The 14252-nt window shown below is 47.4% G+C and overlaps 1 protein-coding gene across 4 annotated transcripts in view; it reads left to right on the top strand.

The window, feature by feature from the left end:
• UPB1 (beta-ureidopropionase 1) overlaps window positions 1-14252 on the top strand; it is a 36763-nt gene that overhangs the window by 15979 nt on the left and 6532 nt on the right. For 3 of the 4 annotated variants that reach the window (XM_055322944.1, XM_055322943.1, XM_055322941.1), the window contains 6 exons: window positions 1168-1262; window positions 3612-3773; window positions 5710-5891; window positions 9875-9956; window positions 10951-10993; window positions 12579-12733. In XM_055322944.1, coding sequence (XP_055178919.1) covers window positions 1168-1262; window positions 3612-3773; window positions 5710-5891; window positions 9875-9956; window positions 10951-10993; window positions 12579-12733 — 719 coding nt within the window. The remainder of the gene's footprint in view (window positions 1-1167; window positions 1263-3611; window positions 3774-5709; window positions 5892-9874; window positions 9957-10950; window positions 10994-12578; window positions 12734-14252) is intronic. The other variant, XM_055322942.1, reaches the window with a different exon arrangement.

The raw sequence follows: 14252 nt of genomic DNA, 5'->3' as shown, positions 1-14252 counted from the left end.
GGGATGAGAAGTGGTGCCAGTTCACAACATCAGACCTGTGGACACTGGAGAGTAGGCTGGGGAGGAATGGAACACATGTAGCCAAAAATCCCTGTGCCTACCTCCATTATAGCCTCCACCCTCCCCCACAAAAGCAAGCATCATCTTGAACCTGGTATGTGTAATGTTCTGTGAACTGTTACTACATATGTAGGTACCTGCTGTTTGAAAAATAAAAAAAGCAAACAAAAATCAGTTTATGAATTTAATGAAATTTCTTATTTAATTAGCCCCCTGATGGCATCTAGCCAGAGAACATGGGAATAATGCATTTATCCTTGGGGAACATTCAGTCCATCATCCAGCGGTTCCCAGACTCCTTATGGGAGTTCATTAAGTGAGTGGCTTTTCTTTTCTCTCTCCTCATGAGGGGGAACATTTCTATGGTGATGTGCTCAGGGTACCCAGTGCCATCCTCAGTGGCCCTCATGCTTTCCCCAGGGAGTCTTGGCTGTGCTTGTACCAACCCACAGATTGGCCAGCAGTTTGGAATCTGCAGTAAAATATACATAAGATAACTCTACCATTTTAGCCATTTTTATACAGTTCAGTGGCATTAAGCACATTTGCACTGTTGTGCAACCATCACAATCATCCATCTCCAGAATTTTTTCCTCTTCCCAAACTGAAACTTGGTACTCCCCCACCCAGCCCCTGGCAACCACCATTCTAATTTCTGTTTCTATGAATCTAGCTATCCTAAGTACCCACATATAAGTGGAATCCTATAGCATTTGTCTTTGAGCCTCACCCATATAACATCTGTCTTCTGTTTAAGGCTAAGATTCAGTATAAGGCTGAATAACATTCCATTGCATGGATACATACCACATTGGGTTTATCCAATCATAAATCGATGGACACTTGGGTTATTTCCATCTTGCAGCTGTTGTGAATATGAAATGATTTAAGACTGTAGTAAAGAAGTTTGGGGCAGCCCTCTGTTTTGCTATGAAGCCTAGAAGGTTAGAGACTCCCTGGCACCCATATTTAAGGACACAGGACACGGTAGCCAGGCTGAGACACTCAGGAGCCTTGTTATCTTGTGGAGACTCTAGCTGCTGCCAAGGAGCACCTCTTCAGAGGCCATGAATGTTGGATGTGATTCTGACTCTCTCCTCTTCACAGCTATGCCCTTTGCTTTCTGTACAAGAGAGAAGCTTCCTTGGACGGAATTTGCTGAGTCAGCCGAGGACGGACCCACCACCAGATTCTGTCAGAAGGTAGGACATTAACTGCTCCTATGACAGCAGCTGCCAAACATGTACAGGTCACAGAGCACGGCCCCAGCTGCTGGGTGTGGCCCTTCACCATGGAAAATGCACCCATTTGGTGCTTGTTTTGCCAGATGAGATTAGATAAGACTATTTGCTGCCCTTTTTATAGTGTACTTTCATTTAAAATCATAGAATTTCAGAGCCAGGAGGGCTCTTAATGGCTTTTTCAGGTGAAGGAGCTGCAGCCCAGGGAGGGGGGTGACCTCTAATGGTAGGTTCTGTAACCGGCAAGTGGCAGAAGTGGCCCTTGGGGACCAGGGATGAGATTGATTCCTTGTCCAGACCTCTGCTGGTGCCCTGCATTATGTAAGCTTCTCTGTGTGGCCAGTCTCATCAGCACAGAGATGAGTCTTCATTTTTCTTTATTAAAACCATATAATGTTGTATGACCCCATGGATATGAAATGTCCAGAATAGGTAAATGAATAGAGGCAGAAAGATGTAATTGCTAGGGGCTGGACAGGGAGAGGGGTTGGGGAGTTGCTGCTAATGGGTATGGGGTTTCCATTCGAGGGTGATGAAAGTGTTCTAAAATTGTATTGTGGTCATGGTTGCACAACTCTGTGGATGTACTGAAAACTACCCAGCAGTACACTGTATTTTCCCCCTCACCCATCAGCACTGACCTGAACAGCATACTTTAAAAGGATGAATTTTATACCATTTGAATTTTATCCTAATAAAGTAGGTATCACACACAAAAAAACCCAACTCATAACAACAAAGAGGTTACAAATGATGCCTTATCCTTATTCTTAACAAAGCACTTTTTTCACTTCTCCATGTCCCATTTCAGATTTTAAATATACATTTAGGGATTTTTTTTTTGAGCAGAACTGTAATCACAGTGATTCGATTAAAACTTAGTGTAGTTCCAAACATCAGTGTTCTCACACTGTAAGAAAAAAAATCTGTCATCTGCCAGGTTGTTGATTCTGTGCTGTGGATAAAGGAGGAGGGGACTGGTTAAGTGGTGACTGTAGATGACAGATTTGAACCATGGCCAAAGGAAGAGAAGAGAGGGAGTGGGGATGAGAAGTGGTGCCAGAGGTTACCTGCCTCATAGAGAGGGGCCCAGGGTCTGTGGACGCCCTTACATGGCTTGGAACATCACCTTCTGCCCATTGTGCCTTTCCTCTCTCCATCAGTAGGGCCAGAGGTAGTGACAGGCTAGTTAGAGTTGAGGAAAAATGACCCTCTGGAGCTGCTTGTCCTGATGATCACCCGTTCCGTAATGTTCTTATTTGAGACAAAAGGGAGTCAGCATCAAAGAATTTGGTTTGGCTTGGTTGGTATGATGAGAAGTATGATGAATGTTCTTTTTTTTATTGTAGTAACACATAAAATTTACCACCTCAGCCATTTATAAGTATATAATTCAGTGGTATTAAGTACATTCACATTGTTGTGAAACAGATCTCCAGAACCTTTTCATCTTGTAAATCTGTACCCATTAAACAATTCTCCATTCACCCCCAGCTACTGGCAACCAATATTCTACTTCCTGTTTCAATGAATTTGACTACTTTAGATACCTCACATAAGTGGACTCATTCAGTATTTGTCTTTTTGTGACTGGCCTATTTCATGTAGTATAACGTCTCCAAGGTTCACTCATGTCAAGGATGATATCCATGTCATCCATGTGATGGCAAGATTTCCTTCCTTTTTAACAGTGAGTAATATTCCATTGTGTGGATATACCACATCTTTTTTAAGATTTTATTTTTAGTTTTTAAAAGATTTTACTTTTAAGTAATCTCTGCACCCAATGTGGGGGCTTGAATTTACAACCCTGAGATCAAGAGTCACATGCTCTACCAACTAAGCCAACCAGATACCCCAGATATATACATTTTATTTATCCATTTCTCCATCAGTGGATTTTTAGGTTGCTTCTACTTTTTGGCTCTTATGAACAGTACTGCTATGATCGCTGGTGTCCACTTATCTCTTCAAGATGTTCTTCCAGATACATACCTAGAAGTGGGACTTCTAGATCATACTGTAGTTCTAGTTTTAAGTTTCTGAGAAACTGCCATACTATTTTCCACAGCTGTTGCACCAGTTTACATTTCCACCAATAGTGCACAAGGATGACAATTATTCTTACTTGGCTAAGCTTGGGGATCAGGACAACACTGGCATTCAGTCTTCCAGAGAACAAATACAAATGATAGGTAGCTCTGAACTAAGTCTAATTATTTAGTCGGATCATTTAATTCTTCAATTAAAAAAAAAACTATGACCATTGATTTAAAAGTATGACTCTGCTATATTCCATTATTTTTCCAGCTGGCAAAGAAGCATGACATGGTGGTGGTATCCCCCATCCTGGAACGAGATAGGGAGCATGGGGACATTTTGTGGAACACAGCCGTGGTAATCTCCAATTCTGGAGCAGTCCTGGGAAAGACTAGGAAAAACCACATCCCCAGAGTGGGTGACTTCAATGAGGTGAGCTGGCCCTACAAAAACTAGCTCAGCTTGCTGGCCCTTCTGTCCACACATGCCTGCAGATCTTTTCTATGAGGGAAATTCTATGTTGGATTGTGTCTCATCACACAACACTGGAACACAGTGTGGCTGTAGTGCTCTGGGGTATCCTGCCATTGTCATGTATCACATAGACAGATGGGATTCAGATGGGATTCCCAGGTGAGTCCCAAACACCAAGCACAGGGGGATATTTCTTTTTTTAATATAACCTGACTTGGCTTTCTGAAATTCATCTTTGAGGTTAGTAGTATATAGATTAAACCAAAATAAATTGTGCACAAACGTGAAATGATTCCTGCAGCTCCTTTCAGACTCTGAGCTTGTCACTCGTCATGGTCTATCTCTCGTTTGGGAAGTGGGAATCTTTGTTCGTAAGTCACATGAGGTTTTAGCCATGTCAGTGTGTTGGATAGCAGGGGTAAATGTAATCAGGTAAAGCTTTGTGCCCATGATCAAGGTATAAGTCAAGAGAGCTATTCTGATTAGTTAATGCCAAGGCATGAGTGGGTTGGATGAAGAGGGGTGGACGTTTGAAGGAGAGAAGTAAACTCCACCTAATACCTAAGATAGGAAACCTTAACTTGATCTGCAATAAATACAGTTGTTCAGAATGTGATATCCCCAGTCCTTTGCTACTCTCCCTGATTGTGGAGGTACCAGCCATACTCTCAGTCTTGTCAGGAAAACAAGGAGGCATCTACAGAGCTAGATGACATTCCCTAGGGAGAAAAAAAACAAAACAAAACAACCCTAGTGTTTCTTAGTGACAGCTGGAGGGGGGTGGGGGGGAGGGGGGAAGATGTGCTCATCACCTGTTTACCCTGGGATTAATCTTTAGCTCCCAGCAGATAGTGAAGGGCTTGTCTCAACACACCAGGATCTAGTCCAGTGTCCACCACATGTACACATCCTGGTTGCTGTCTGACCCTAACAAATTCTGAAATTAATGGGAGGAGGCAAAATGTTCTGGGAGTAAATCCATTTGGGACCTCAACGAGCCCTCTAGCCACCCACCCCCCAAGACAGGGCCATCCATGAAAATATCCCAAAGCGAGCACCCCGAGGGGGGCAGACAGAGAGGCAGACATAGTAGGACTATGTTCCATCTATCTGCCCTGAAGGGACATCCCTAGTCCTAGGCAGGATGCTCAGGGAGCTCTGTGGAGAACACTTTCAGGGTGTGAGTTCTAGTCTCAGATTAGCCTTCATCAGGGGCACCTGGGTAGCTCAGTGGTTGAGCGTCTGCCTTTGACTCAGGTCATGGTCCCGGCATCCTGGGATCAAGTCCTCCATCAAGCTCATCGTGGGAAGCCTGCTTCTCCCTCTGCCTCTCTCTCTCTCTGTGCCTCTCATGAATAAATAAATTAAAATCTTAAAAAAAAAAAAAAAGATTAGCCCTCATCAGCTGAACGAGTCACATAGCCACCAAAGCCGTGGTGTTCCCCTGGCAAGCAAGGGTTGCTCTGGATGAGTTTTCAGTCCCTGCAGCTCCGACATTCTTCATAGGAACGTGTGGTTGGTAAAGACATTGACTAACTCATGTTAACATTGACCAAACCTTAACCATTAGTTGTACCATGACTGAAACCTAACCAAAGTTTATTCTTAAAATACTGTGGGAAATTGCTTTGGGGATTTTTTGGACATGCCATGAAAGAAATTGTGGGTAAATGCTTCAGCCATGGTGATTTCCCAATTGTTGGCTTATAGTTATTGTGTCTGGTTTCTTAAATTTTTCTTTTTTTTTTTAACTTATTGAAGTTTCGGAATTTAGAGTCATAGCCAAGATTGTTACTTTTGGGGGTACTGGCAATATTTTATTTTTTCTGTCAGGTCCAAGGAAAGAGAAATCATACAGCTCAGAGATTTTCATAAATGGCCCTTTGTTTTTCAGTCAACTTACTACATGGAGGGAAACCTTGGACACCCGGTGTTCCAGACTCAGTTTGGGAAGATTGCAGTGAACATTTGCTATGGGCGTCACCACCCTCTCAACTGGCTCATGTACAGCATCAACGGAGCTGAGATCATCTTCAACCCATCAGCCACTATCGGAGCACTCAGGTGTCTCAATAGGCAAGATCTGGGAGGGTTCTTGGGACCTCACTATCTTCTGCCTATGGCCAAGTTGCAGGGTTCAGAGCTGGGTTTAGTAAACTATAGCAGGCAAGTGCGGCCACGAGGTTGTCTAACAAATCTGAGACATGGAATTGTGTGTCGTATATTTAACCAAGTTTTCTGTGGGAAAAAAACCCAAAACTCAACATCAGTTAAGACACCACCCCACCCCACCCCCCGCAAAGAGCTACTCTGCTATAAAATGCCATTTCTTTGCTGTTATTCTGGACACTGAGATGATAACAGTCCCCCTCCACTAATGCCATAATTGTCAGGATTCCAAAGAGCTCCTCTTCTAAAGTGTCCAAAGCATAGTAGGTGCCTGGCCAGCATTAGCCCCCTACCCTGTCACAGTCACTGTTTCCCTGATAGGGGGACTGCAGATTCCTAAGCCTCTTGTCTGCAACATCCAGCACATGGAGGACAGATGCCTTGATGATAGAAGGAGCAAATGAGGGAATCAAAGCTGAGAAGGTCCTTAAGAGATCAGCCAAGTGGCTCTGGAATTTGTTTTTAACCAGCAGTGTTATAACACCCAACATGCATTTAGGTGTTAGCTTCATCCTGAAACAGATAAATCTATTCTGATGAAGGCAGTGGGATGGGCCCTGGCAGTCCCTGGGCTCCTTTGCAAGACCCCTGGGGCCCTTCATTTAATAATGGCTGGGAGCTAAGATGATCCAGCATGACTGCACTTCCGCTGCTTCTCTCTTCCCCGAAGGCTGAGTATTTGGGTGGTTTCCAGTTTTACATCATTAACAAGTACCAGAGCTGTAGGAATTTATGTGCAAATATCTTTCTTCCCAACTCACTTCCTCCAAGGCAGGATTCCTGGATAAGGAGGTTCTGCTGGCTTTCACTCCTGGTGGCCAGTGCCCTAGCAGTGGGATGCTGGTGGTGGGGGAGAATCCCTGGTCCTTCTTTGCAGGGCAGCTGGGGCAGTTCCAGTGGGCAGCTTTGAGTTCTCTGCCGGCCTACACCTGTCACTCTTCTCTTTTAACTAAATTTCAGTTGAATTTCTTCTGAAGGTCAGAATGTGACATTTACTTTACCTTTTCTTTTAAGCACGGTGCCCCCTTCTCAAGAGCGACATCCCCACAGCATTCTGATTTGCACAGCAGGTTCCTCAGTGAGCCAGAATGCAAATCTAGTGGGGCCACCTCAGGTCAGCTGCCCCCTCCATGCGCCTAAATTTCCTATCTGTATGGAGGAGGGGCGCTGTTGATCAAAAGGGGAAAATTTCCTCTTCGACATTCTTCATCCCCAAAGAGTCTCCCTGGGGCCTCATGGCAGCTTGGTTACTATGACAGAGTCCAAAGGCAGCTGTGACGTAGGGTAATTACTGGTCATCTAGCATCCGGACCTGGGTAGAACTTCCAGGCCACCTCCGTGGGGCAGCTTCCTCCTGCAGGCCATGTGTAAGGCATTCAGCAAGTGCCATCTACCTGCAGGGGTCCCTTGAGGAACCTGAAGCCATTGTCCTGAGCATCTCTGCCTGAACTGGCTCCTGGGCCAGGGCAGGCAAAGCTGCAAACTCAGATGGCCGCCTCCCTGACCTTATTCTGTCGGGCTTTTATCAGCCCCAATTAAGCAAACAGAAGCACCTCAGTGTAATATGCACATAACTGCTTGTGTCTTCAGCAGCCTATTAGGCTTATTACAAATTATTGATTTTCCTTCCTCAACCAACAATCATTCAACTCATGCCTTTCAAGGGTGTGGTGAGGCTGGCAGTTAAAACGATAACATGTCCTTTGGAAAGCAGTATGTTTCATGAGCTCCCAAAATGTTCACAACCTTTGACCAGATAATTATACTCTTAGAACTTTACCTGACAGAGTATCTAAAAGAGGAGGAGAAGGCTGTATGCGTGAAGATGTTTCTGGCAGCTTTATTCATAATAATAAAAGAGCTAGAGGCGAGAGAAATGTCAGGGTTAGGTAAATTTCAGCCCATCTCTTCCATGTTAGGCCACAACACACTGAAAAGTCATTACGAAGATAATTCAGCATCATGACAAAAGCCTGTGAACAAAGAAAGATGTTTCCAGGCTGTGGTCAGAACTCTTGTAAACATCTTTTGCCAAGGATGGGTGTGGAGTGTGGAAAAGTTACAACAGATGGTTTATTAGGTTGGTGGGATTTCTGAGTGATTTTCTTAAAATGATAAATGATTATTTGTGGAATTGATGGAGACTGTTTTTCAGCACAAGGCCAGGCAAATCCCCACCAGCTGCACACAAGCAGTGGCTTCTGGAACCACCCATTCCTTCTCTGGCATGTCCTGTCTCCTCATTACACGTGCTCTGTGGGTTGGTAGGGTGTCATCACTCATTTTGAGGTCCCACAGTTCTAAGCATACAATAGACTTGAAGTATTTTTTGATGAACTGAACCGTCCTGACAGTGCCATGCAGCCTGTGTGCTTGAAGATTTCTGCCATGTATGTGTGTTAATAGGACAGTGGAGATTCCATCCCATTGATGCATGTCTCCTTCCCACTGTGATTATTTTTAGGGGCTAGTGTGGCCACAGTGGGAATAACACAGATGGTCCCATGTCCCAGTGGGCTGTCCGTGATTCCCGCACACGCTGGGCTCTCATGAACCTCCAGCTTCCTTTCCCTTGCTTGTTTTGAGAGCCCAAGTTTTATTGCCAGCTGTGGGTTTGAGTCCTACGCAACGTACCCTCCCAGGAGAATTGCAAGAAAGATGTTTTATGGCACTCACCCTGCAACTGTCTATTTAATTCCTGAAAATGTCATTTACGGGTGTGTTTCTATAAAAATCCTTTCTTAAAAGTTTTGTCAGCTTGGCTTAGCAGCTGGGGCGAAAAAAGCAGCAAAATGAGTCCCCTCAATCAAGCTTGTGATTTTTTCCCCCCAGATTCATGAATCCTCCTGAGAATTAGGCTTGTGACAAGCACCCACTCCCTCCACCTACTCCCGGTTTAAACCAGGTGCACACTGACAGGAAGGAAGATTCTAGGGCATTTTTCTTGCAGTCACTCAGTATTTCTAAGTGGGCATCACACCTGTCAATCCAGAATCTTAATGATGTTGTTCCTCAGACAAGAGATAATTAGCACCAAGAAGGTTCCCTGGATTCCGTGGCACATTGTAGTTAGTGGGCTAGAGAAGGACAGGGTCTTCAGTTGGGACAAGCTTTCCCATCATGTCCCACGTATGTGGGCACCGAAGTGAGGAAGTCCCACAGCTCAGCTGTGTCCATGTGGTGCCTCCTTCCTGGGCCAGTAAGAGGATCAAGGAGCCCCTGCTTAGAGTCTCGGGGTTCAAAGGAGGAAAATAAGAAGGCACTGGGATGGGGACCAGCTCAAGGGAGGCGACATCTGCTACAGAATCCACTTACCCCTTCCAGTTACCTAAATTCCTTTCAGGTTTACTCTGTTGGCTTGACCTGAAATCTCTCCCTCTGGAGACTGCTTTGCAAGTCAACAGAGCAGGGTAGGAATTAGGCAGCCGCTTGAGCCTTCATGGGTGCATGAGCCCCTAGGCCTGCAGCTTCCTTCTTACATTTGCCAGGTGAAGCTCTGCCCAGCCCGGAATATAAATTCCTCACCTGACCCAAGAGGAGGGAAGGAAAGAGAACTAGCAGTTAGGGTGCTTCTGCCTCATAGCCTCCTCTAGAAGCTTCACGTCAATGGTCAGTCTTTACAATATCCCTTTAAGGAAGTTTCAGAAATGGAAACTGCAGCTCAGCACTGCTTCGGCCTGCAGCAGGCCTGGCCCCAAAAGGCTGCTTGGGCTTAAGCATGGGACAAGTTGGCCTGATTGTGGGTTTGGGACACCTGCAGCCACAGTCTCCCCGGCCATCTCCACCGCAGACCTGAGAAGGCCTACAGCCTGGGTGGAGCTCGGGGCCAAGCACCCACCCAGTCTGGCCGGGAAGTCAGCCACCTGGTTCCTCTCTTTTCTCTCTCACAGCGAGTCCCTGTGGCCAGTTGAGGCCAGAAACGCAGCCATTGCGAATCACTGCTTTACTTGCGCCATCAACCGTGTAGGCCAGGTAAGTCCCAGCAGTCTGGCTGGGCTTGGTCAACCAGGTGTGCTGGGGATGGGACAGAGCTGCTAGGAAAGCTATCTGCCCAGAGGGGGGCCTGGCCTCTTTGACCAGCAAAGGACACAAGGGAAGCAACTGCCTGCTGGCCCTGGTGGGGACACATTACACCTCTTCCCTCTGTTCCCTCTCTGTGTGCGTGCCACAAATCCTAGGGTACTAGAAGAGGGGAGACTGGCTTCATCTGTTACTTTTAAAGGTAGTACTATGTCTCTCTTCTGTTTTGGTCTGTTTTGGTCTGTGGCTGAAATCCTTTTGAAAGGCTGTCACCCTGTCACCACCAAGTCTCCTGTTTCGTATTTTTCCCCATTGACCCCGTGCACTAAGCAGTCTTGACTACCAAACACAGTGCGTTCATTATGTAATAATACTCTTCCTCATTCTTATTAATCGGATGTCAAACTCTAATCTGAGCATCTGCTCAGGCTGAGATAGCCAAGGTTTCTATACAGTAAGTCGGCCCAATTTCTGATAACATGAAGAAACACAGTGCTTTCATTAGCTGTGTTACAACGTCACAATTTGAGGTAGTTTCCATTAGGCTTTGGGGAACAGACTAAAAGCAGTGTGTGAGCACCCCCATTCGTCCCTCCAGAGACCCTAAGTTGGGGCTTTATTTCCCAGGCAGACAGACCTCAGCTGCCTGCCGCAGCCCTGAGAACCACTCTGCACAGTCTTTTTCTTCCCTCTAGGCAGCTTATCAACTCCCCAGAGACGAAGTCCAGGTTTTTACCTTGCCTGTCAAATTCCCTGCTGGCCGCCTGCGTTGGCCCAGTGCTCAGCAGGGACATTTCATAAGTACTTGTTGATTGCCCGGCCAGTACAGGCCATTCTTTTTCTCCCTTTAACTGTTTCTTCCTTCAGTCCTCCTCAGCCTGACTTTGCGGTGGACGCGGTGGTAGTGCCACCTATAGGTTTACCTTATCTCGGTTTTCTTTCACAGGAGCACTTTCCCAATGAGTTTACCTCTGGAGATGGGAAGAAAGGTATGTTCCAGGAATTTCCGTGATTGGCTGCTGCAGAGGAGAGGGCCTCACTGTGCCATTATCTGTCTGCCTCCTCCGGGTAGGGGGCAGGGTCAGCCCCACAGACTGTTTCTGCACGTGTGGTGTGCTGTTGGAGGGGCGCACTTCTCTCCTGACTATGGCTGGGTCCTGGGCTTGTGCCCACCTCATTCCCCAATTAAGGATGAAAAGGCTTTGGGTTAGACTCCATCCCTCCCCTGGGACTGGTAAGAGAATGGTCCTAGAAGACATGGGAACTCCTTTGTGCACTCTTTGAAAGAGGGGGTACTTTACTCACCCCACACATCTCTCTTTTCCTTTGTCCTTGTTCACCTGCCACCACACCCATCCCAAGCTGCACAAATGTCCCAGAACATTGGTGTGGACTGCCTTGGGTTCCTCGAATTCACAGCTTGTTTTTTTTTTTTTTAAAGATTTATTTATTCATTCATTCAGAGAGAGCAAAGAGAGAGGCAGAGACACAGGCGGAGGGAGAAGCAGACTCCATGCAGGGAGCCCGATGTGGGATTCGATCCCGGGTCTCCAGGATCACACCCCAGGCTGCAGGAGGCCCTAAACCCCTGTGACACCGGGGCTGCCCTCACAGCTTGTTTTGATCTGAAGGCAGGTACCACCTCACCTCTGCTAGGAATTCCCCACTCACTGGTCCCAACTCCGGCTGGGAATGTGGGAGGGAGGTCTCAGAGTTAGCTTAGGGTGTCCCCTAGAAAGGCAGAGAGGACTGAGCAGGTCTGTTTTCCAGAAAAGCACTTTCTAAGAGGGTTCCAGGGGCACCTGGGTGGCTCAGTGGTTGAACGTCTGCCTTTGGCTCAGGTTGTGATCCCGGGGTCCTGGGATTGAGTCCTACATCAGGCTCCCTGCAGGGAGCCTGCTTTTTGCTCTATGTCTCTGCCTTTCTCTGTGTGTCTCATGAATAAGTAAATAAAATCTTTAAAAAATAAAATAAAAGGGTTCCGGATCCCCTCACGTGAGGCCCCAAATGTCCAGTCTCCAATCCCAGTTAGCTCCCTACAGACAGAGATGCAGAAAGGCAGGGGAATGAGGTCCACTGGGTGGCTGCTGTGCCCAAGCCCCTGCTAGGCCCTGCACTGTGCCCACCTGCTCCTTACTCGCCTATGGTGTAGCTCTTAGTGCCACTTGACTTGTGAGGGGACCCAGGCGTGGAAGGAAAGTACGACAGACACAGCTGGTGAGGCAAGTGAAAGCAGAGCCTCTAGCTCACCATGCTGGGCCACCACAGGAAGCAGACACACAAGAAGCTCTGGAGAGCTATGTGACTCCCTTGGGCTGAGGGTGGCTAATGTTGGAAATAAGGGCTAACACTTATACAGGGGTGACCTTTAACAGTTCCCAGGGGCAGCGGTGAGGGCTGTGAGGGTGACTTTGCAGCCTCAGGCCTGAGGAGGGAAGCATGTCCTTTGTGTGTGTTGGGGGGTGTGTGTGGCACAGACACTTTGTCCTGCCATCGCTGGATATGCCTACCCCTCTGCAGAGTCCCCCATGTGCCTGCACAAGCTCACAGGGGATTTCTTTCACTTCTTCAAAGCTCACCGGAACTTTGGCTACTTTTATGGCTCGAGCTACGTGGCGGCCCCTGACAGCAGTCGCACTCCTGGGCTCTCCCGCAACAGGGACGGGCTGCTGGTGGCTGAGCTCGACCTGAACCTCTGCCGGCAGGTGAATGACATCTGGAACTTCAAGGTGGGTCCCCAGGTCCCCTGCTGTTGCCCTGTTTTTCCCTTTGGACCCCCATTCTGCTCGCAGAGCTGGAAACCACAGCCACTGGGTTTGCTCTCAGGAGCAGCCAGATGTGGCTCCAAGCTGAGCAGAGGGCCAGGTCTCTTCCTCCCAGGGCTGGTGTGCGAGGGAGGAGCCACTGGGTCAAATGATGCCAAGGCGGAAGACCTTAATAAATTCTCCTCTTGTCTGATTTAGATTCTGGGCGCCTTCAAACAAATTAATCTCAATTTCATTTGTCCAGAGAATAGAGTGGATTGGCTTCTCTAATCCTTTTTTTCCTTTCCAGGCATTTGCACTTATCACAAGATAAATGTGGGTGTCTGGCTCTGCCTGTGGCCTGGCCCCATGGTCTAGGCCTTGACAGGAGAGGGAAATGGGTCATGCAGAGAAATGGAATCTAGGCCCAGATCTGCTACTGCCTTTCTCAGTCACCCTAAGCAAGACCTTTCTGCTCTGGGGCCCTAGTATGCCCATTGTAAAACAGGAAGCTGTACTGGAAGGCCTCAAGTGGCCTTTGAAACCTAATACATGTGACACCAGGGGCCATGGGAAGAATGTAAGTGCCTGCCCTCCTGGAATGGGGTGGTGGCAGCCGTGGCCTAGAAGCCCCTGAAATATACCCTCTCATCCTGGATGCAGGTGGAGTTTGTTACATTAGTGTCCAGCAGTATTTATACCGACTCAGAACCCATTTATATGTGCAAATGAATGTCCTTATGACTGCGTGACTTTGCCCAGGGTGTCTGGGAGAAACTATTTTCCCTGTTACATGTTTCCTTTCCCTGAGCATGTTTCCTGAGTCTCAGATCCTCATCGGACAAATAAGGCATTGCCCACATGAGTGTCTTCCTCTGAAGCTCAGACTCATGCAGGATTCCACACAATAAACAATGCTTTCTCATTGGTAACTTTCTGAATGCAAAAAGCCACCCCCACCCCACCCCCCAGACAAACTATGGTGATGGGCATGAGGTCGTGTTGGGTTTTGGGAAGGAGAGAGAGAAATGTCTGGGTGTGAGCACCCGGGTAGGTTTTCCAGCCCTGCCCCCACTCTCTCCCAGACCCGGAGCCAGAAGACCAGGGTGCAAATCTCAGCAAACTCCATTGCTGCCTGGGAACCTGGAGCAGGTCACTTCCCTCTCTGGGTTGTACACTGTTCTGGGGTTCTGCAAGACATCAGGATAGCCCTCCTCCCTTCTGCCTTGGGGCAGGCCTCGTCTTTGGGATGACAGGTCACAGAGGTCTTCTAAAAAGAGGAATCAGCGTGTGTGAGTCATCTCGGCATCTGTCATCTTTGCTATCCACTGGTATCAGTGCTGAGCCATCATCACACGGGAGTTATTTCTCCAGATGCTAGTCTGAAACTGCCCTGTCCACTAGCCTTCCCGGCAAATTTCTGGCCCATGGCTGCCCTCTAGTGGCAAGAGGTGGTGGTGAGTAAATGAGGGGCGTGTATAAAACCTAATCTGCCTGTTTTGCT

Source organism: Nyctereutes procyonoides, unplaced genomic scaffold, assembly GCF_905146905.1.
Source record: "Nyctereutes procyonoides isolate TBG_1078 unplaced genomic scaffold, NYPRO_anot_genome, whole genome shotgun sequence".
Taxonomy (NCBI): domain Eukaryota; kingdom Metazoa; phylum Chordata; class Mammalia; order Carnivora; family Canidae; genus Nyctereutes; species Nyctereutes procyonoides.
The sequence above is the reverse complement of the archived record's forward strand: the minus strand, read 5'-3'. Positions and strand labels throughout refer to the sequence as shown.